General features: G+C 44.4%; 1 protein-coding gene across 5 annotated transcripts in view; it reads left to right on the forward strand.

Moving 5' to 3' along the window:
- The window catches only part of MBOAT1 (membrane bound O-acyltransferase domain containing 1), a 245,629-nt gene that overhangs the window by 79,245 nt on the left and 142,205 nt on the right, over nucleotides 1-24,179 (forward strand). For 4 of the 5 annotated variants that reach the window (XM_062185359.1, XM_062185351.1, XM_062185354.1 and 1 more), the window contains exons 5-10: nucleotides 1,301-1,356; nucleotides 4,197-4,251; nucleotides 6,754-6,937; nucleotides 9,894-10,086; nucleotides 17,606-17,709; nucleotides 22,173-22,237. In XM_062185359.1, the coding sequence (XP_062041343.1) occupies nucleotides 1,301-1,356; nucleotides 4,197-4,251; nucleotides 6,754-6,937; nucleotides 9,894-10,086; nucleotides 17,606-17,709; nucleotides 22,173-22,237 (657 nt within the window). The remainder of the gene's footprint in view (nucleotides 1-1,300; nucleotides 1,357-4,196; nucleotides 4,252-6,753; nucleotides 6,938-9,893; nucleotides 10,087-17,605; nucleotides 17,710-22,172; nucleotides 22,238-24,179) is intronic. The other variant, XM_062185362.1, reaches the window with a different exon arrangement.

A 24,179-nucleotide genomic window follows, 5' to 3' on the forward strand; every position in this document is an offset into this window, starting at 1 on the left:
ATTGTAGCTTTGCATTTCTTTGGTGGCTACTTACTGTTGGGTATCTTTTCATGTGCTTATTGGCCGTTTTCATATTTTAAGAGAAATATCCATTCAGATTTGTTAGCTATTTTAAAATTGGGTAGTAGTGAGAGTGCTTTATCCATTCTATTACAAGTCCCTTATCAGAGAGATGATTTGCAAATATTTTCTTGCACACTGTGAAATGTCTTTTAACTTTCTTGGTGGTAGGTGTCTTTTGAGGTACAAAAATATAAATTTTAATCATAGCCACCTAATCTGTTTTTTCTTTTGTTCTTATGTCTGTGAAACCAGTGCATAATTTGACACCAAAAAGGTCTACATCTATGTTTTCTTCTAAGCATTTTATAGTTTGAGCTCTTACAGTTAGCTCTTTGATCCATTTTGAATGAATTTTTGTGTCATTTTCACATGGATGTCTAGTAGTCCCTTCACCATTAATCACCTCCCTGAATTATTGTGGCATCATTGTTGATTTGGTAGCTACTTCTTAAGACAAATTTTTATTTGATGGCTTTTTCCAAATTAAGATTGATGTTATTTGTTGGTCAACAAATGATTTATTTATAAGCAGATGCATTTTATAAATATATATTTTACTGCTTGTGCATGTAAGAATTGCCTTTAATAGAACAAAGCACATCAAAGCAGATTTGGATGAAGCAACCATCATAAACAGATACCTCAGAAAGTTCATGGAAAAACGGAGTTAAAAGGTAATTTTGGTGGAAACAAATTTGAAATCCATGCACAGTGTTTTTATAATATGCAATTAATGAAGTTTTTAAAGACCCTTCATATACTTGGATTTCAGATTTTTTGCACCAAAATAAACTTATCTTTTAACTTAACTTGTTGAAGTTCCTTTGTATGTTTATCCATCCAGTGGAACCATGGCACTGGACTAGGGGTCTTCTGAACCAATATGTTTCTCGCATTGGGATTCCCTGGTAATTTTGTGAACATGCATGTTTCCTAGGTCTGGAGCAGAGGTGAGACTACATTCTGACAAGCTCCAGGCGATGCCTGGCTGGGCCTGGGGCCACATCTTGAGTAACAGCACATAAGAGCCTGTCCCATGGGACTATTATTCAGTGTTGTTTCATCTACCCATCTAAAGGGATTTGGAAGGGAAATAAAGTGGCTTGTTTTGAAGGCGACATTTTTGTATTTTATTTAATAAACTTCAAGATGAAAAACCACCATATGGAGGAACAGAATAAAAGTTTCTTCCTGTGGCATTTTTGCCAATCTGGATGATTTTCTGTTGTCCTTATAGGCCCCTGATGATTGTCACTCAGAAGATTACAACCTTGGCCTTCCAAGTTCATGACGGTGAGAAAAATGACCCTTCTTCCTCTGCTTCTCAGAGTGAATCCAACATCCAGAGCTTCTCTTTTTACACTCTCTGTGCAGTCTAGGGTTTTGAAAGTGCAGGCAGATCTTGCTTTATCTTGTTCAAAATTTCTAGGCTTCTGTAAGTATAGCCTTTAAGTCTCCCAGCTATTATTCACCATTTCCCTGCTGAGTCTGTAGTCTGCTTTTACTGAAATAGTTGCACTGAGAACAGTGGGATTTCTGTTTATCTCTACAGTGTTTTAAATTGAAGTTAATTTGCTGTGCTCTCTGCCCTTCATTTCCAAATCTGTTAAGAAAAAAATGGCCTCCTTTCTGCTCTGGTTTAATTTTTGGGGAAGCCCGGGAGATGCTAAAACAAAATCAAGCAGCGTTGTTTGGTTAATCATTTTTTAAATGATATTTATTTATTTATTTGACTTGGAAAATGATCTAATGAGATTGGCCTAACCCTGCAAAAAGTGGGAGAAGGAAGAATCTTCTGTTTGTATGAAACTGAAGATGTTCCTTGCTTGGGCTTTTCCTAAAAATGGCTGGAGTGTGATTTACTGTTCAAATCAGGTTCCCAGGAAGAGAGGAAAATTATTTCAGCTGGGTGAAAGATTCTACTATGGGCTGAAGGGATGCCAGGTGCAATTAGTAGAAGTATATTCTGTGGGTTGGTACTGCTTTGCCAAATACTTTGTGACTGTTGAAATGTCTTTGTTGATAGATTGAGAAGATTTATCTCAGACAGCTAGTTTTCTTGTTTTTCCTTCAAGCTTGGGAACTGATTGGATTTCCTTTGACCCAGTCTGTTCCTAGCTCAGACGTGGTTCCTCCGTCACTGTGTCGAGAGCTGGGTAATTTTATTCCAAGGATGGAATCTTTCTAGAGGGACCAGCCATCAGATTCTTCCAGTACTGAGACAATTTCCCAGATGTGCGGTTTTCAGGGGGAAAATCCAAGTCCTAATGAAACCAGGCTGAGCTAGTCACACTTGGTGGTTGTAGACTAACACTAGCCACAGAAACCAATAGCAAAAATCAAATTTAATTTCTGAAGTTGCTAGAGATGTAGTACTTAATACGACCTCAGAAAAAGAAAGAGTATGGTATTTTTAAACAATGCTTCTTTTTTTTTTTTAAGTAGACATTTTGCCTAAATTTACTTTTTGTGCATTTTAAGCTCACCGTATTTCCTGGAACTTTCCTTTAGGCAGTAAAGTGTTTATTTGGCTTGCCTTTTTTTTTTTTTTTTTTCCTCGTGTGTGGGAGGAACAAGTAAATTCCAGAGACACTCTGCCTTCTCTGTGGCATGTTTTTTAGTTGCCTTCATAGTTGGTGACCATTGTCAGTCTTAACTGAATGTACAGTTTTTCTTTAAAGATTCATTTATTTATTTGAGAAGCAGAGTTACAGACAGAGAGAGGGAGAGACAGACAGGGAGAGAGAGGGCGTCCATCCACTGGTTCATTCCTCAAATGGGTACAATGGCTAGAGCTGGGCTGATATGAAGCCAGGAGCCAGGAGCTTCATCCAGGTCTCCCTCGTGGGTTCAGGGGTCCAAGCACTTGGGCCATCTTCCACTGCTTTCCCAGGCCATTAGCAGGGAGCTGGATTGGAAGTGGAGCAGCTGGGACTCAATCCAGTGTGATATGGGCTGCTGGCGGTGCTGCAGGCAGAGGCTTAGCCTACTACGCCACAGAGCCGGCTCCTGAATGGAACAGTTTTAAGGTGACTTTTATTGGTTATGACACTTAAGTTTCCTTGACTCGACGTTAATGTATACATTTTATAGGAAACACAAGGGTGTTTTGATGGGGGAGGTTTTCGGCTATGAATGGGTGTTAAAAAGAAGAAAACTGTGATTATTCCAGGCACTCAGGGTAACACTTCCTCTTTTCTCTTTTGGAAGAGGAAAGTCCCTATTTCTTCTCCTGTTAGATCCTATCTCCATGCTGGCAGCATGTACCAGGTGTGTGTATGCAGCATGATGAAGGAGGTGTTTCAACTGCCACAGGCTGAGAAAGGCGAGCTTATTTCTTGGATGTAAGAGTGTATGTCAAATAGTTCATGGAAAGTGGAATTAAAAGATAAGTTTGGTTGCAAAAAAATTTTGGAAGCCGTGTGTAGTTTCCCATAATATGCCTTTTCTGCAGACTTCTAGAAGACCTCATGTAGTGATGAAAACACACAAAGTGGTGAGGAGCTGCCAAGGGCAGGAGATGGAGAGAGCTCTGTGTCATACCGTGTGATTCCAAGAGGGATAACCTGAGTGCCCTGCTCATCATGTGAGCCTGCCAACGGGCGGCTCTGTGGTCCAGGGCTATTTTAAAAAATGACAAATGGATTCTTCATGATCAATGAAGCAAAAATATATTCCCTTTTTTCAAATGTGTTTGGTTAGACTCTTTTAAGATTTGTTGCCTTGACACTTCAAATGTCTCATTTCTTTCTGGTTTTTAAGATCTATTTATTTTTTGAAAGGCAGCAGAGCAGAGAGAGGGAGAGACAGTGAGGGAGAGAGAGAGACAGAGAGGAAGAGAGAGAGATCATGTAACCACTGGTTCACTCCCCAAATGGCCACAACAGCTAGGTGTGGGCCAGGCTGAAGCCGGGAGCCTGAAGCTCCATCCGGGTCCCCCACATAAGTGGCAGGGGCCATCACCCCTGCTTTGCCAGGCACATTAGCAGGGAGCTGGGTTGGAAGTGGAGCAGCTGGGACTCAAAGTGGTGCTGGGATAGGGGATGCTGGCGTCACAGGCAGCGGCTTAACCCGCTGTGTCACAGTGCTGACCCCTAAATGTCTCCCGTCTAAGTTGTTTTTCTTTTCCATAGGATCAGGTGGAAGAGCTGAAGACCTTTCTGCTGAGCAGCGGCGGCTCGCTGTAAAGTAAGTTCAGGTTAACAAGAGCTTCTCAAGTGCCTCCGACATCGTATGTAGAGGTTTTCCTCGCCCTTCAAATATCTGCCTCTCAGTTCCTTATCATGGATACAATATCATTTGTTTACTTATTTTTAAAGATTTAGTTAAGAGACAGAGGCACAGAGGGAGAGACAGAGAGCGGTCATCTCTTTGCTGGTTTACTCCCCAGATGGCCACAACGGCCAGAGATGGGCTGATGTGAAGCCAGGAGCCAGGAGCTTCTTCCAGGTCTCCCACGTAGGTGCAGGGGCCCAAGGACTTGGGCCATCTGCCACTGCTTTCCCAGGCCCTTAGCAGGAAGCTAGATCAGAAGTAGGGCATATGGGACTTGAACCAGCACCCATATGGGATGCCAACACTGCAGGCTGAGGCTTAACCTAGTACGCCACAGTGCCGGCATCATGATATCATTTATTTAATGAGTCTGCCTTTGGACTCTTGGGTTGCCCACCAGTCTTTGTCTTTTACAAAGGGTGAGTAATGAAAATGATTGGGTACAGCTAGAGGATGGATTCCCAGTAGCGGATTGCTAGGTCTAACCATCCGTGGATCTGTAGTTTGCTGGGATTGTTATTGCTGGGCATGTGTCCGGGGAGCACCAAGAATCCGATAATCATCAGTGCACATTGGTGGGATTTTGATTAAACACCGGCATGGATGGAACACAATGGGAAGTGGGGCCGGAGAGGTGCAGGTGGGAGGGGACCGGGAGGAAGGCTGAAGGTGGCCTTTGGCCAGTGGGGATACGTGAGAAAAAGGGAGGTGTTGCAGCAGAAGGGAGTCTGTCTACAGGAGGAGGAGGAGGAGGACGAGGAGGGGGACACTGATGTGAAGTTGAACAAGGCATACAAGGTAGTGCATGGGTGAGAGCACTGTGACGTGGGGCCGGAGTGGGACTGCATTAAGGGATAACTGGAGAGGTAACGGAGGTTCTGGTACAGAAGATGAGCTCCTGGCTCCTTCGTGGAGTTGAGACTTGGAAGCGATGAGAACCGCGGGATGATTTTAATGAATCAGGTTCCTTACTGAGCGCTGTGGGGGTGTAAGTGACTCAGAGCACAGTTCCCATGGCAGTTAGCAATGGCACTGAGGATGCTTTTCCCCACCATTCCGTCTTTGGAACAGGCCTCCCCAAAGACCCTCAAAGAACAGCGTAGATCTGCTATCTGCAGGTTGTTTTCCTGCTCCTGAGGACTTGGCCTGCATGCCAGAGCAGCGTAGAGACTGTTCTATGGCCTGTCTTCCCGTGGAAACTGGATCCACCCATCATTTGTTATGTATTTATTTTGGCCATCTGAAAGTGCTCCTCTTTCGAAGCATCCCAGTCAGCTGCCATGAGGTCAGGTTCTCACCCTGAGTTATGTTTATTACCTTTGTTTTGTGCTGTACGCAGAGACAGGCGATGAGAAAAGAGCATGTCCCAGCCTCCATAGCTTTTACCCTGCACCCCACCGTGAGTGTTTTATTACCATGATCGGCCAGCAGAGGGCGCCACGGAGCTCAGTGCGTTCTCTGAGCTACCCTCCCCCTTAATTTTCCTTTTAACAAGAATCTGTTAGTGAATCAGCCCTTAAGGCATTCGGATCCGGCTAAAAAGCCCATGAGAGTATTTCAGGTATGGAAAGCCAAGACACTCTGGCAAAAAAAAAAAAAAAAAAAAAAAAAAACCTAAATGAAAGATCTCTGTGAGTGAGATCCCAGTGGAAAGAAGGAGGTACCTTTCTCTGAAGGGAGGAGAGAACTTCCACTTTGACTATGGCCTTCTCTAAATAAGATCGAAGATCAAAGCTGGTGAACTCAAGAGGCTTCCATAGCCTTGACAACTCATGACAAGAGCCTAGGGTGATTACTAATACCATAAATCAGAGTGTCAATTGTTAAATCAACAACAGGAGTCACTGTGCATTTACTCCCTATGTAGGATCTCTGTCCTTAATGTGTTGTACTATGTGAATCAATGGTACTCAAACAGTACTTTACACTTTGTGTGTCTGTGTGGGTGCAAACTGTTGAAATCTTTACTTAATATATATACTAAATTGATCGTCTGTATATAAAGATAATTGAAAATGAATCTTTATGTGAATGGGATGGGAGAGGGAGTGGGAGATGGGATGGTTGCAGGTGGAAGGGAAGTTGGGGGGGGGGGGAAGCCACTGTAATCCAAAAGTTGTACTTTGGAAATTTATATTCGTTAAATAAAAGTTAAAAAAAATGTATACCACTGGGGAGGGGGCAACTATGCATGGGTTTCAAAAATATTTTTGCACCGAAATAAATTTGTGCTTTAATTCTTAAAAAAAAGAAATCTGTTAGTGAGTTTTTATAGAAACAGAACAAGGAAAGGTCTTGTCACATACAGTAATCTAAAAAGACAACACAATGGCTGCATTTGGAATAATTCTTTTTAAAAAAATTCTGCATAAAAATCCAAGACTGAAAACTTTTCAACTATGTTCATTTTCGCAGAGTGAAACCCACATTTTTGGAATACTTAAGCTACCTTCTCAATTTCATGAGTGTCATAGCGGGCCCCTGCAACAATTTCAATGACTACGTGGCCTTCATTGAGGGCAGACACGTGCACATGAAGTTGCTGGAAGTCAACTGGAAGCAAAGCACTTCCTGCAGCTTCCCAGAACCTTCTCCTACTGTAAGTCTTCGGTGCTGAATATTTACCTAAAGGTCCAGAGAACAGGGTTTGCTGCCAGGCTGACGGTCACCAATAACTGTTCAATTAAAAAGCCAAACAGCTTACAGGAAAGCTTGGCCAGTAACTTTATTCTCTCATTTGTTTAAATTATCAGTACAGGTTGAGTATCCCTTATCTGAAATGCTTGGGACCAGATGCCTTTCACATTTGAGATTTTTTTTTTTTTTTTTGATTTAGGAATCTCTGCATAGACTTTATCACTTCAGCATCCCTACTATGAAAATCTAAACTCTGAAATGTTCTAGGATCTGAATTGTTGTGATCATTGTGTTGATACTCAAAAAGTGTTGGATTTTGGAGTACTTTGATTTTGTATTTTGGGATTAGAGAAGCTCAATCTTTATTGAGATGTTGTAACGGTTCTCTGTATTGGAGCAATGGGTGTTTATTTTGCACAGGAGCCTAGTGACTGGGAATATTAAAGCAATCAGTTCATTAGTTACCAATAGTGAGTGTACACAATGTGACCAGCAGAGTGCCTGTTCACACATTTCAAGTACTATGGGTGTTTTGTCTTTAAAATTCAAATACAGCTGGAAGATCATGTGAATTTGCTTCAAGAAGGTCAGGGGAAATGGAAAATAAAAGGTTTATTTGTGTGAAAATTTCTAAAAATCCATGCATATTGAGGAGTCTTTAAAATGGCAAATGAAATTTTTTAAAAAGGTTTGTTTAGGAGAGGGAGAGAGAGGGAGAGGGAGAGGGGGAGGGGGGAGGGGGAGGGGAGAGAGAGAGAGAGAGAGAGAGAGAGAAAGATCTTCCATTTGCTGGTTTACTCCTCAGATGGCCTCAATGGCCAGCCCCCTGGGGCAGACTGAAGCCAGGGCCAGGAGCTTCATCCAGGTTTCCCACATGGGTGGCAGAGACCCAGAAACCTGGGCCATCTTCTGCTGTTTTTTCCTGGCATGTTAACAGGGAGCTGGATTGGAGGTGGAGCAGCTGGGACAGAAACTGGTGCCCATATGGGATGCTGGCATCCTAGGAGGCAACTTTACCTGCTGCGCCACAGTGCTGGCCCCGCAAATGCATATTATAAAAAAAAATTGTAAATGGATTTAAGAAAAATTTGCACCAAAATAAGCTTGTCTTTTTTCTTGAAAATTTTTATTTGAAAAGTGAGAGACAGATGGACAAACTGCGATCTCCCATCTGCTAGCTCAAATGCCTGCAGCTGTCAAGGTTGGGCCAGGCTAAGGCTAGAAGTCAAGAATTTAACTCAGGTCTACCACATAGGTGACAGGAGCTGAAGTACTTGAGCCATCACCATTGCCGACCAGGGTGTTCATTAGCAGGAAGCTAGAATTAGACTGGTTTTACATGTGCAGACTTAGTTTTAATCTGGAGAGAGAGTTTAAAATGGCTTTTTGAAATAATATTTTAATTTTGACCTGGATTTATCAATCTCAAATTAGTCAGTATTAGGATAACTTCTTGAACTTCTTAACTATGTTAAGTTTATTCTGATCAAATATGCTATATTTTAGGGAGATTATAATTAACTGAAGGAATGATGAAAATTGGAAATGGGAGAAAATGGAGATAATTTGAGTTAACTATTGCATAACTTAGGCAAAAGTCTAGGCAAAAGTATGAGTTACGAATTTGAACGTTCAAGTGGCTTGTTAATTACTCCTGGCTTCTGGGGAGTTCTGACACACTTGAGCTCACTGTACTTTATGGTCTGGGCTTTGGCTGCTTTATTAAAAATGATTCAGCAGTGAATCACCATGGCCATGGGGCATCAGAGCCACGCCATGTGTTTTGAGGCGGTATCTGTCTCTGGAGAGCTTTCAGGTTTCACACGATTTTATTTAGGAAACAGTTTAATTAGGAGCCTCATCTCCACTTTCCAAGGAGAACCTGCGTCTTTGTGCTGAGATTGGGAAGTGATGAGGACGCATTTGGTTGACGTGCTGACGGGTGGCAGGGAGGCAGGTGAGGGGTCTGCCCCCACCAGCTGTGCCTCTCAGTGCTGTCAGCGTAACTGTGGCTAAGAGTGGTGCTGAGCACTTGACTTTGTACATGTTCATTCTCTTAAGCCCACGCCACCCTCTGAAGGAGGTGCTGTTGCCAGGCCCATATTAGCAATAAAAAGTTCAATTTTAAGACACTGAAAACTATGATTCTGTCGAACGTTGAATGACATTCCCAGAATGTCAGAAAAGCCAGACAAAATTACTCCATATAGAAGAATTTAAAAATCAGTACATCTTGATCTCAGAGTTGACTATGTCATGTTTTTTTTTTTTTAATTTTTTTTTTTATTTGTTTGAAAGGCAGAAAGAAGGAGAGAAAGAGAGACAGATCTTCCATCTGCTGGCTCATCTCCCCAAATACCCACAACAGCTGGGGTTGGGCCAGGCCAAAGCCAGGAGCTTAAAGCTAACTCTGGGTCTCCCACGCAGGTGGCAGGGACCCAAGTACTTGGGTCATCACTGCTGCTTCCCAGGGTGTATATTAGAGGAAGCTGGAATCAGAAGCAGAGACAGGACTCAAACCTGGGCAGCCTAGGGAGGAACGTGGCATCCGAGTGGCATCGTAACTGCTCTGCCAGACACCTTCCCCTGGAAGACTTTTAAAGCTCTCCAGAGCCTTCCCATGCTCTGGTTTGGGTGCTCAGTCTCCGGCACGGAATTCATCCTACCTGAGCCTTTTTTCTTCTTGATGATGACTCGGGGTCATTTTCTCCCATTCTGAATACGTTCAGTTCACAAGTGTCAGACGTCTATTCTGCATCTGAACATAGCACCCGATCCTAACCATCAGACCCGTGTCTTGAGAAAGAACACCTGTTGCCTCCTCAGGAACAATGCCCTTCTTTACGTGTCTTTTCCGGAATTGTTGTCCTGGTTCCAGAATCTTCTGAATGGTTATGTCGATTTCCCCCCATTTCCAGGGAGCTGTGATACGCAAGTTATGCATCACCTTGGTGTCTCTCCTTTTGTTTTTGACGCTCACGAAGACCTTCCCTGTCACCTGCCTTATTGATGACTGGTTTGTCCATGAAGCAAACTTTTTGACTCGACTCTTCTACTTATATGTTGTCACGCAAGCCTCAAAGCCCAAATATTACTTTGCGTGGACGTTGGGTGAGTTTGTTGGAATAGCTCTGAGTGAGTGAGGAAACCAGGACACTCCCTGGACGGCTTAGCCAGAACATTCCGGATCACCTAATCAGAAAAAGTCTGAGCCACAGTGCGAGGCAATAGAGCCAGTGTCGTTTGTTACTTTCCAACATAGTGTTCCACCCCCTGTAAACTCAGTTATCTGTGACAAGGGGAGAAATAAGCCTGGCAGATGTTTGAATCCAGTGTTATTAACAGACGTCAAAACTTAACAAGCTTCTGCCTACACCAGTCAAGTTTAGCCATTTAGTGAAGTGGAAAGTTTGGGGAAAATTCCAGGATGTTATGGCTTTCTTGTAATTTTTCTGGGTTGTAAGTAATGCTGGATACATGTTGCATTTATTTTATAAACACACATACTGGTTTAGATTACACTTCTTTAAGAAACTGTTGGTTAAGCTTTTTTAATTTAATATTTAAAAGGCAGAGTGATAGGGATGAGAGAGAGAGAGAGAGAGAGAGAGAGAGAGAGTAAGAGATCTTACATCTATTCATTCACTCTTTAAATGCCTGCAACATCCGGGGCTGGACCAGACCAGAGCCAGGAGCCTGGGAATCCATCCCAGTTGTGGGTGGCAGGGGCCCGAGCACTTGGGCCATCACCTGCTGCCTTCCCAGGCACATTAGCAGGAAGCTGGATCAGAAACAAGGAGTAGGTGGCACTTAACCAACTTTCTGGTACGGTATGTGGGCGTTGCAAGTGGCTTCAACACGCACCCGGTTAAACTTTATGTCTTAGAAAGAAGCTGACTTCAAGTGATTTTTTTTTCTTTAAGTTGAAAGTTTAGCTTTATTTGGTTTTATCACACATTTTTTTTTTTGTTCCATGGAATAACTTGTTCAATTTTAAGCTTTTATCTCTTTTTGAACGATTTTAGACTGGAGTAGTTGAAAGGTTTGCTAAAGTGAGCAATAAACGCTTCTATGCACTTAGCAAGACTGGTAAAGGATTGTAATAAGCCTGATCCATATTTGGAACCTTTCAGGAATGGGAGTTTGACAGCTTAGCTGAAAGTGACCTGGTGCTTATCAGAGAGCAGCGCCTTGGCTTAGGAAGTCACCTCGACTCCTAACTTTAGTTTCTGGTGTTTAGCCTACATCCATGAGCTGCAGAATAACAGATTGAGTGCGTTTCTCTTAGTTCATACTGTAAGTTATAAACTCCAGAGTAAAATGTTTGCAAATAATGAATTACTCTTTAAAAAAAAAACCGTTATTTATTTGAGAGTCTGAGGATATGGAGAGGAGCGGAGGGAGAGGGAGAACAAATTCCCACCACTGGGAGTCACTCCCCAAATGCCTGCAAACAGCCAGCTCCAGGCCAGGCCCAAACCTGGGATCTGGAAACTCAGTGCAGGTCTCGCCTTTGGGGGGTGGGAACCCGAGCTATCACTGCTGCCTCCCATGGTCTGCATGAGTAAGGAGCCTGAGTCAGAAGCTGGAGCTGGGAATTGAACCCTGGCACTCTGATGTGGCCTGCAGGTGTCTTAACCATCAAGCTAAATGCTCACTCCTAGAGGTTACTTTTTTTTTTTTCATTTGTTAGTTTTTGTTGTGATGGTAAAATATATATAGCAAAATTCAATTTTTTAACTTTTTTTATCATTTAAAAAAAAACATTTATTATCTAAAAGGCAGAGTGACAGAAAGGAAGAGACAGACAGAAAAAGAGATCACCCATCTGCGGTTCACTCCCCAGATGGCCGCAGTGGCAGGGGCTGGACACCAGGCTGAAGCCAGGAGCCTAGAACCCATACGGGTCTCCCACCTGGGTGACAGGGACCCACCCACTTGGGCCATATTTTACTGATTCCCCAGGCATGTTGGCAGGGAACTAGATCAGAAGCAAAGTAGCCAGGAATTGAACTGGTGCTCCGACATGGGATGCTAATGTAACAAGTGGTGGCTCAACCCACTGTGCTACAACGCTGGCCATCAAATTTCACTATCTTAGCCAGTTTTAAATATACGCTTTAGAGGTATTAATGTGCAGTCTTATGCTGCCAGCACCACCATCCATCCCCAGAATGTAGAACTTTTCATCATCCCAAACAGAAACTGTCCTCATTAAACATCAACTCCCCATTCCTCCCTCCTCTTCATTCCAAGTTATTTTTAAGGGCCAAAATGTTCACGCACACTCGGGTCAGTGCAATATTTACATAACTTTGTACCAAAGAGCCCTGACTTGGAGCTTGTTATAAAATCTGCACTGTGTTTCTAGTGACTTTCAGTGCGATTAATTCAGTTTAATTAATCTCTCCCCTTCTCTCTCTGTACTTCTGCCTTTCAAATAAGTAAATAAATCTTTTTTTAAAAAAAATGGGGAAAGCTTCAGGAGTTGTCTTGTGCCTCATTCCTTGTCCCACAATCGCTTTATCATTTAAAACTGATTCCTCTAATTGGTAGGTGTTATACCTACTGTGGTTGGAAGCCTGTTTGGGCACAGGACATATTTTATAGGTGAAAACAGTTCCTGTTCTGACTTACTGCAACCTGAGTACCCGTGTGGAGCAGAGCGAATGAGGGCGAACAGTCGTCCTGCCTTCTCCTTCCTCTCCTCTTGCTCTCTTTCTCTCTCTTTTCCCCTCTCCCTGCCCTTCCTGTTCCCATTTGCTGTGCCCCATCCCCTTAAAGGCTGGCTTCTGCACTAAATCAGCTCCAGACAGAGAGAAAGGCTATTCCACAATTCCCTTAGGAAAGTCAGTGGCCAGGTGGGTTGTGCTGGCAGGGACCTGGTGACCAGGGGATTACGGGGACCAGGGACGCTGTCCTTCTGTCTGCCGGGCATACCCCGGCCATTTGGGGTATGGAAGTCACCCTTTCCGTGGACAGATTTGCTCTGTGGACTTCACTCTTTTTCTCTCCCTACTTCCTTTTCTTTATCTTTTTTTTTTTCTTTTAGTAGCTTCAATAGAAACACTTCATTAATTTGTATGACCTCAATTTGAAGTTTGTTACAATTTAGATTGCATGGGCTGGGTTGAAATTAACCTTTGCATTATTTATGAATAAAGGAAGCAATGAACAGTGTATCAGGGAATATTTAAACTGCTTAACCCAATAATTGTTTTATCAATCTCTTTAAAACACCATTTACATATAATTGGTGTACTAATTATATGTGATTATACATTTAATCCTTAAAGCTGAGCTGAGCACTGTCTTAGCCTAGCTGTGGTTGCTCTTTAGATTAAAGTAAGAAAACTATTTTTGGGGGGGCTTAGCATACGATTCTGGTTATTCTCTGCATACTAATTAGTACTAATTAATGAGACCCCACTCTGGCCCAGGCTATATTCCAAGGAACACCAACTCCAGCGTATCGGTGTCCAGATTTATTCATGTGTCATAATAGGGTAGAGCCATGCACAGCACAAGGAAAGCCAGTGTGGGCCTGGTGCACTAAGAGCCTCTGACTGCCGGCAGGCAAAGTCAAGTCTCGGATAAACTGCTGTGGAATGCACTGTGCAGCAAGGGGGATTCCACTGTCCTGGAAATGCCTCGGCTCTAAGAGTCCCTGCCGCTGGGTCCTACACCATCTGCCTTTCAGCCACTGGCCACTCAGGCTGTAGACTCTGCAATCTGGCAGCATTTATACCACCGGAGTGATCCTAATAGGTGCCTGATGTCTCTGTCATAGCCAGGCTGGAGGTGGCAATTTTCATCATCATCATCATCATCATCATCGCAACTAACTTACGTGTGAGTGCCAAGCTCTGTGCTATGTATTCTGCACACACCGAGTTGCACTTAATTCTCTCAAGAGCCCTTAATAATAATTAAAAAATGATTTATTTTCTTTACTTGAAAGGGAGAGTGACGGAGAGAGACAGAGATCTTCCATCTGCTGATTTACTCCCCAAATGGCTGCCACAGCTGGTGATGGGTCAGGCCAAAGCCAGGAGCCTGGAACACATTGAGGCCACCACATAGGTGGCAGGGGCCCAAGTATTTGGGCCATCTTCTGCTGTTTTCCCAAGCATATTATCAGGAAGCTGGATCAGAATTGGAGAATCCAGGACTCAAACCATTGCACTGATACAGGATGCCAGCATCGCTGGGGCAGCTTAACCTTCTGCACCACAACTCCAGCTCCTATTAAGAGCCTTTTAAAATAGGTGCCATTGTTGTATCCATCTTATACTCGAGGGAAGAGATTTCTAGAAGTCATGTAGCTTTCAAGGCTTTGCATATAATATTCTGTGGAGCCCAACTTTAATCACCATTGTTTAATGAAAATTTATTTGAGAGGCAGAGCAACGAGAGAGAGAGAGAGAGGGAGGGAGAGAGAGAGAGAGAGAGAGAGAGAGAGAGATCTTCCATCTGCTGGTTTACTCCCCAAATGCCCACAACAGCTGGATCTGGACCAGGTCAAAGCCAGGAGCCCAGAACTCATTCTGGGTCTGTGGGTAGCAGGAACCCAAGTACTTCAGCCATTACCTGCTGCCTCCAAGGGTATGCATTAGGAGAAGGCTGGAAGAAGAAGTGGAACTGGGGCTCCATCCCAGGCACCCTGATATGGGATGTGGGCCTCTCAGAGACGGCCTGGTATACCACGGTGCTGACCTTGTAATCTCTGTCTTGACTGCTGTGAGGATTAAATAAGAAGTGTGATGAAGTGCTTCATAGGCTACTGGAAAGGTAGTAAGCCCTGAAGAAACACACAAAGAAACTGTTGTCTTTATTCTTTGAGGTCTGGCCAGGACTTGGAGAGACAAGGCTGGAAATGGGAGAGAGCAGTTAGGGGACACTGCTCTGGGTCCAGCTGTGGGCAGTGTGGCTCTGTTGGGAGTTGTCAGCACAGCTCTCCCAGGGGTGGCCTTCTGCTCCCAGAGGTGGTTCACCTCTGTCATTCACAAACTGATTCTGACACCTGTAAAATCATTAGTTTCTTCCTGGCACACCGTCACTTTGTCTTTCTTTTTGACCGTTAAATTTTCATCGATTTGGCTTGGGAGGATGATGTAGAGGGACTCAGGACTTCTCGTCCTGCATTCTAAAAGAAACCAGGTCGTTGGGCAGTGCAGCCAAGCCTAAGATAAGCAACACTAAATCATCAACCATGCTAAAAATAAATGAGGCAAACACGGGACAGGCTGTCTTCCTCTAGAGCAGCTCTGCACGAGGCTGCTTTTTTTTTTTTTTTTTTGACAGGCAGAGTGGACAGTGAGAGAGACAGAGAGAGAAAGGTCTTCCTTTGCCGTTGGTTCACCCTCCAATGGCTGCTGCGGTAGCGCGCTGCGGCCGGCGCACCGCGCTGATCCGATGGCAGGAGCCAGGTGCTTCTCCTGGTCTCCCATGGGGTGCAGGGCCCAAGGACTTGGGCCATCCTCCACTGCACTCCCGGGCCACAGCAGAGGGCTGGCCTGGAAGAGGGGCAACTGGGACAGGATCGGTGCCCCGACCGGGACTAGAACCCGGTGTGCCGGCGCCGCAAGGCGGAGGATTAGCCTAGTGAGCCGCGGCGCCGGCCCAACGAGGCTGCTTTGAGTGAGGCTCGTTGAAGGAATTCTCAGAGAAGGGAGATCGCTCAGAGATTTCCACATCTAAGTCTTCATGGGGCTCTGATTTAGTTTTTAAGAGAAAATATTCTAACAGGATTTGAAATAAGATAAGTGAAGAGAGAAAATTAGCCTCTTGGTTATCATTGTAAAAGTATATTGAGTTTAACAGGTCTATATTTGATTGTAAAATCATTTTATTTACTTATTTTATCTTATCTAAAAGGCAGAGGGAGAGAGAGAGGCAGCAGTAAAGAGAGATTTGCCATCCACTGGTTCACTCCCCAAATCCCCATAACAGTTAGGGCTGGTCCAGACCAAAGCCCGATCTTGGAACTCAAACTGGGTCTCCTATGAGGGTGGTGGGGACCCAAATTCTTGAGCCATCACCTGCTGCCTCCCAAAGTATGCATTAGCAGGAAGCTGGAATCAGTAGCAGAACTTGGACTTGAACTAGGGTGCTCTGATATGGGACATGGGAATACCAGGTGGCATCTTTTTTAAAAAAAAAAATTATTTGAAAGAGAGAGGGGGGGGGGGGGGAGGGAGAGAGAAAGAATTTTCCATCTATTGGTACACTCCCCAGGGGCTGCAATACCCAGGGCTGAGCCAGGCCAAAATCAGGAGCTAGAAGCTTCTTCCAGGTTTCCCACATGGGTGGCAGGGTCCCAAGCTTGGGCCATCTTCCACTGCTTTTCTCACGCCATTAACAGGGAGCTGGATAGGAAGTGGAATATAAAGCGGCACCCATATGGAATGCCGGCGTCGCAGGTGGAGGCCTCACCTGTTACACCGCAATGCCAGTCCCACCAGATGACATTTTTAGTGCTGCACCACGTGCTTGCTTCAGCAAAAAGCACTTTATTGAGGAGTTTGATTGGAGATCAGATATTCACTGCAGAAGAAAATTATTATTTAGAGAAGCCAAATAAAAATGGCTATAGGGAGCTTTTCTACCAACTTTATGAATGGAGTGGCTTTGGTAATTGTGTCCACACGTGATCCTGATTGAAGCTGGCCCCAGAGTCGCTTCTCCAGCTCTGTTTGTTGCCTTGGGTTCTAACCTTTTCTTCACTGCATTGTGGCCGCTCCATCTAATGTCCTGCTGGCTCATCGCGCTTTCCGTGTCCAGGGTGAGCTCTGAAGTCTCTTGCAGAATGGTTTCTCCCCCTGACCCTGCATTGCCCCTCAGTTCAAGCCCTGCCATGTTCAGTGACAGCTCTTGATGCTCTTGTGGGTTCCCTTCTAGTCTTTGCTTCTGAGCCTAGATGTCTATTTGCCTTGTTCTCTTCCCCCTGCTCATATCAAGCTGCTCACTAAGTCCTTCTGATACCTCTTCCTCTGGTTCTTTATTTCTCTTTTATCTTCAGTTTCACATCTAGCACCTTTCCTGATCCTCAGCAGCTGATCACTCAATGCTAGGAAATGAATGAATGGATTAAAATCAAGCTCACCAAACAGCCACTAGTGTGTTTTTCTGATTCATAATGGTAGCATTCCTTTAAATTTTGGGGTTCCTTTTCTTTTTTCTATTTTTTTTAACAAGCAGAGTGGACAGTGAGAGAGAGAGAGAGAGAAAGGCCTTCCTTTGCCGTTGGTTCACCCCCCCCCCCAACCGCCGCCACGGCCGGCGCACCGCACTGATCCGAAGCCAGGAGCCAGGTGCTTCTCCTGGTCTCCCACGCGGGTGCAGGGCCCAAGCACTTGGGCCATCCTCCACTGCCTTCCCGGGCCATAGAAGAGAGCTGGCCTGGAAGAGGGGCAACCGGGACAGAATCCGGCGCCCCAACCGGGACTAGAATCCGGTGTGCCGGCGCTGCTAGGCGGAGGATTAGCCTATTGAGCCGCGGCGCTGGCCTGGGGTTCCTTTTCTAAGGAAGCTACCACAACTCCCTAAGTCTTGAGGCTAGACAGACACTTAGTAGCTTATAAAGCAGACTTCTGTTCCATATCCTAATGTGTTGTTTTAAAAACCATAGCTGACGCAGTCAATAATGCAGCTGGCTTTGGGTTCAGCGGAGTGGATAAGAATGGAGATTTCTGTTGGGATCTGCTTTCTAACCTAAACATCCGGAAAATAGAGGTGAGTCTACTATGTTTTCCAATCAAACTTCCATAATGAATAAAGCAAATCATTTGCTTTGAATGTTTTATCCCGGAATTCTTCATCAAGATCCAGGAAAAACTGCTGCAGGCCAATGCCTCCTGGACATTTTGTATCTCGGAATTTTTGTAAAAGATGTATTTATTTACTTATTTGAAAGAGTAACACAGAGAAGGAGAGGCAGGAAGAGAGAGAAAGAATCTTCCATCCACTGGTTCTCTCCCCAGATGGCTGCAACAGCCGGAAATGGGCCGGTCCAAAGACAGGGGCCAGGAGCTTCTCCTGGTTCTCCCACACAGGTGCAGGGGCCCAAGGGCTTGAGCCATCTGCTTTCCAGGCCATAGCAGAGAGCTAGATCGGAAGTGGTGCAGCCAGGACTTGAACCGGAGCCCAAATGGGATGCTGGCACTGCAGGTGGTGGCTTTATCCACTACGCCACAGCTCCAGCCCCTGCTCGTGTTTTTTAAAGGTACCTACATTCTTGACAGTTTTAATGGTTCAGGGAAGGATGACCCAGGAAATCTGAAAAGGAGCCAGGAAAATCTTTTTGTTGTTTACATATTCCTGTTCTTTCAACTCAACAGTCTAAATTCCATTTTCTCTTGTACATGCTCTGCATAGTTCAGTGAGGAGCACAGACTGGGAGCTCCCTTGTTTAGATTTCAGTTTTGCAGGTGTTGTCTGGTTCCTTTGGGAATGCTGATCATCTGGTCACTTTAGAGAAGAATTGTCATGGTGCACAGTTGTAGGCTGCCAGAATGGTGTGATAGTTCTCTTCCCCAGTCTTTGTTCTTGGCTCAGCATTCTTGATATGTCTTCGTCATCAGAGGCAATAGGTTTGGGATCCCATCATTCTTGGGTTTCTTTGCATTGTTGGCCTCCAGTGGACAGGAACGTCAGGGCATAGACTCTTTCCTCTGGCAGCTGGACAGCAGGGAAGCCACGGTCCCCTACTGGAGGGGAAGCATCGGTTCTTCAGTTGCGTGACTCGGGTTTGCTCTTGGTTTTGGTTTTCCACCTACCACAGGGCAGACGGACTGCCATTGGAAGGTCTGGGCAAAGGAGGTTGTGTGTGTTGAGCACAAAGCCAGGGGTATATGGAGATGGCCTACCTGCCACAGGCATTTGATGCAGTCTAGGCTAAAACAGGTAGGCCTCTCTCTTTTTCTGCAGAGGCTTTTTGCACTGGGATGGCAACCACAGGGAACATGCTGGGTATTTCTCCTAAAAAAATATGGTGGAGTTTGTAGGGAAAATCACATTTTCCCTCTTAGTATGGAGGTATTGCTACTTCCAAAGGCAATCAAGTAGAAAGGAATAGATGCACCTACAACTGTTCCCTAACTGAATTACATCATACATTTAATGCAACTTAAACTAAGTGCTGTTTGGTTCAGGTCACACAGATTCACCACATATGAAGTGAGTGCTGACTATGGGCAAACACTTGTGTTTGGATGGTTCTGGAGCTTTGGGGGACTCCTGTGGGCAGAGACCTGGGGATGTAGTAGGAACATGGCCACAGACCCAAGTCATATCTGAATGAACAAACATTGCTTTGCCTGTCAGTTGGGTCATGTCCTCTGTCACCACGAAGAGCATCTTAAATAGACAGGTTGCAGCCTCCAAAAAAACCTTTCCCATTTTGGAAAAGCAGCGTAGACCACCTGCAAGCTTTTCTTTCCTGCAGAGCTGATGTCGGAGGAAGGCCAAGTGTCTCACAACTTTTCCTCCTTCTTCTCCTTCTCCAAACTTATGGATTCCTACTGCAGGCTGCTAAATGCCCTTCATGGTGGCTCCAGTGGCTGCCCTTGATGTCTGACTGCCACTAGTCCACTCGCCGTGAAGCCCCGAGAGGTGGCGTCTTTTAACTGTGGGCATGTGTTCAGAGTCAAGGGCTACATTACTGTTATGCATTCATTATAAGAGAAAACCAGAAGGAGAAAGTTTGTGTTTTCATTGTAATTGATACAGGGCAAGGAGCTAAAGAAAAACAAAGAAGACTGATTTAATTAAGGTACTTTAAGCTTGTGAATGTAGTGTTTGTTAGCCATAGAAGAAGTGGAATGGATAAATAAAACCTTGGGGGCTGGTGTTGTGGTGCAGCAGGTCAAGCTGCTGCCTGGGATGCTGGCATCTCCTGTGGGCACTGGTTTAAGTCCTGGCTGCTCCACTTCCAATCCAGCTCTCTGCTGATACACCTGGGAGGGTGTATCACCTGGGGGTGAAAGATGACCCAAGTGCTTGGGTCCCTGCCAAGTATGGGGAAAAGACCTGGATGGGTCCAGGCTCCTGGCTTCAGCCTGGTCCAGCCCTGATCATTATAGCCATTTTGGGAGTGAACTAGTGTATGGAAGATGTCTCTTTCTCTCTCTTTGTAACCGCCTTTAAAGTAAAATGAATAAATATATTGTTTAAAAAAACCTTTAGGTTTCGAAATAGGGCTCAAAATTAAATATATTGAGTTTCCATCTATCTATCATCTCTTGCTCCCTCTGTCTCTTTCTCTCCTGCCCTTCCAAACATATTCTATTAGGCTGATGTGTGGCCTGTACAAAGTGTTCTTATGTTTGAAGAAACTTCTCTTCAGGAATTCTGGGCATTGTATGTTTCCACCATCCGTGTATTTTTACCACCATCCTTTGATAGGTCTGCATGTTAATGAAAGACTGTTTTTTGTTTAAAATTTATTTATTTATTTGAAAGGCAGAGTGACAGAGAGGAAGAGAAACAGAGAGCAATTTTCCATCTGCTGATTCGCTCCTCAAATGCCTGCAACAGCAAGGGTTGGACCAGGCTGAAGCCAGAAGCTTGGAATTCCACTGGGGTCTCCCATGTGGGTGGCTGCAGGGACCCAGGCACCCAGCACTCAGACCATCATCTGCTGTCTTCCCACACACTTAGCAGGAAGCTGGATCAGGAGTAGAGTAGCCAGGACATGAACCAGGACTCCCATAAGGGATGTGGACATCTCACGTGGCTTCCTACCCTGCTCTGCTGTAATTCCTGCCCCCATAGGATTTTTTTTTTTTTTTTTTTAGTGAGTCTGAGGATATAGTAGGGGACAGCCTCTGAATCAGTTTTCCCTACTGCATTCTCACAACTCAGATCACTTCTGGGCTCCCAGAATGTGTGGGGTTCTATCCCCACCAGCAGCATCCTCTGATCGGCCTCTGGCCTGCTGACCTGCAGGTGGCATCAGATCCCCGGGCTGAGTCCTCAGTCCCACAAGGCTGCCGACTCCAGACTCCAGGCTGGGCCTCTGGAAGTCTGGCCACAAGCTGGTGTTACCACGACCTTCTCATTGGGTTCAGTTGATTTGCCAGAGCAGCTCACATACCTCCAGGAAACATTATCCTTATATTTGTGGTTTATTAGTAAAGAATGTTGTAAAAGATACAACTGAGAAGCCAGATGAAGAGGTGCTCATGAGAGGTGTTGTGTGGGGCTGGGGTGCACAGCCCTGCGGGCTCTTGTTCATCTTTCGACAGCCTCCACCTGCTCACCAGCTCTCTGAGCCCTGTCCTCCTTGGTTCTTATGGGGGCTTCATTGCACGAGCATGACCGATTAAAGCATTGGCCGTGAGTGAACAACTTGACCTTCAGACCCCTTCCCCTCCCTGGAGGTGGTGGCTGGACTTCCCGGCCCTCTAATGCTGCCTTCGTCTCTGAAGTGATGAGCCCGGTCCTGAAGCTGCCAGCCATCAGTTAACTCACGGAGAAGGACACTGTCATCACTCCAGACACTCTAAGAATGTTAAGAGCTGTGGTCCAGGAAGACCAAATAGTTACATCACAACATCACAGTGAGAAAACCCAGGTGACAGCTTATCTTAGGCTGCCTGATCCTCAGCAGTTGATTGATTTGCGCCAGCTGGGTGATATTTCTTTGTTTTCTTTTCTGTATTGTGCTCCCTTCATGCGTAAAATCTCTTACTATTCCAGACACAATAAGAACCGTTTGAACCTGTGTGGCTATTTATAGAGTTAACTGCGCAAGACTGACCTAGTTTGTAGATGGCCACTGTGAAAAGATGACAATTAAATTTAAGCCGTCTGCAGACTCACATGATTCAACTTTTCCTGTGGTAAATCCCCTTTTAGAGCGTTTAGTTTGAAAATTCAGATGATTTAAGGTTTTTTTTTTTTTTTTTTTAGCTAGTACGGAAGGGAAACCTACAAACATTCTTTCAGTTTTGCTATCATTTGAAAATAGACTTTTAGGAAAATGGAGACTTGGCAAGCTGAGCTTTAGCTGCAGAGTCAATCTCATAAACAACAGAAGATTTACTGTGTGGGGGGTCAGCTGACTTCCCCTGACCTGTGAGCAGTTACTGTTGAGGCACCGTATTGGATCTGCTCCTGGGGAAGTTCTGGGGAGGACTTTCCATTACCCGGGGTATTTTTAAAGCTAATGATAGGTGTTATTTTCTTCTTTCTAGACTGCCACAAGTTTCAAGATGTACTTAGCAAACTGGAATATTCAGACAGCTGCTTGGCTAAAATGGTAAGAACAACAGTGATCCCATTACTCATGGTACTGGGCTATGTTTAGATGGGGTTCACTGGATGAACAGCAAGAGCCGTTAGCCGGTGCTAAAGTCATCTGACACTTCTGAATGACCTTCCATGCCCTGTAAAGGAAAAAGTAGGAATAGAGTGATTTGAGATCATAATGCTGCACATTTGTGTTGTCAATTAATGCCACCACTGCTGTGCACCTGGTACTCATTTAATCTTCACTATAATCCTGTGAGATGTTGCTATTATCCCCATGGTGCAGATGAGAGAAGTGAGATACAGAGAGACTGTTTAACCTATCTAGAGGCACAGAGCATATGAGTGAAGATCCTAGCCCAGATGGTCCTTTTTTTTTTTTTTCTTATAATTTATTTATTCATTTGAAAGGCAGAGTGATGGGGCTGGGTGGAGGTGTGGTCTAGGGGGAAATCTTCCATCTGCTGGTTCACTTTGAAGCAGGTTCCCAGTGTTTTTTATGAGTGACATCTTTCTTTGGTCAAAATGTTTAGGTAAAAGAGCAGACTATTATAGCAGTTCCTCCAAAGTAAGCTCAGGTGGTATTTTTTTTGAAAATTCATCTGTACATTTTTTAAAATTTCATGATCTGAACATGATTTTGAAAGTTTGGCCCTAAGATTATTACTATGGTTACTTTGTAAATAATTTAAATATAAATTTCCATTTCTGTATAATGAGTAATCCCAAGGTGCTAAGGGTCATATAGTGAATCTTCAACTGGAGTTTATATTCAAAGATGACTGAGCATACTTGTGTGCCCGTAAAAATATTTTAAAATATTAGTTTATGGGGCTGGCGCTGTGGCTCGGTAGGTTAATCCTCTGCCTGCAGTGCCGTCATCCCATATGGGCACCAGTTCTAGTCCTGGCTGCTCCTCTTCCAGTCAAGCTCTCTGCTATGGCCTGGGAAAGCAGTAGAAGATGGCTCAAGTCCTTGGGCCCCTGCACCCGTGTGGGAAGACTAGAAGAAGCTCCTAGCTCCTGGCTTCGGATCGGAGCAGCTCTGGCCGTTGCAGCCATTTGGGGAGTGAACCAACGGACAGAAGACCATTCTCTCTGTCTCTCCCTCTCACTGTCTGTAACTCTACCTCTAAAATAAATAAATAACATCTTTTAAAAAAATAAAATAAAAACTAAAAATAGAAAATATTAGTTTAGAAAGTGACATATTTCTTCTATATCAAAAAAGAAAAGGGGTAAGAAATCAATACTTACATACCTACCTGCTCCTCATTTAAAAAAAATAAAAACACATTGCAAATGAAGTCTTGGTCCTGGGTTTATCTCTCTCAGTGTGTTCTCTTTCTTCCTGTGAAGAGAGAGCCATGATCCTTAGTTTGGGTTGGAAGCAATTACTATTGATGATCTATACAATGCTGGGTTGGCTCAACTGGAAATTTCTATTTTATTTTTTATTTGGGTCCTGTCATTGGGTAGTCCATGTAGTTGTTTCCTTAGAGTGCCTTTGGCAATTCACAGATTGAATTTGAGGGGGAAATCCCTGTTCGATTTGTTTTTATAAGTAACCAAAAAAGCCAAAGATCTTCAGAATATTCACTGGCATACAGGATGTAGATCTTCACAATACATGTTGCAACTCCTTATTCCCTAAATCCAAAATCCAAAACGTACTAAGTGCCAGGCAAGTGTCTCAAGTAGAAAATCTCACACATGACTTCATGACACGTCATAGTGGAGACACAGCTGCAGTAAGGCCATTGCATACAGTTACCTGCAGGCCATGTGTTTAAAGTGTATATGAAACATAAAATGAATTTTGCATTTACACTTGGGCCCTATCCCCAAGATGTCTCAGTACATGCAAATATTCCAAGATCTGGAACATTTTGCATCCCAAGCAGTTAGGATAGGGGTATTCAATCTGTATTGCTCTATAAGGCAAATTCATGG

Source organism: Lepus europaeus, chromosome 3 (genome assembly GCF_033115175.1).
Source record: "Lepus europaeus isolate LE1 chromosome 3, mLepTim1.pri, whole genome shotgun sequence".
Lineage (NCBI taxonomy): Eukaryota > Metazoa > Chordata > Mammalia > Lagomorpha > Leporidae > Lepus > Lepus europaeus.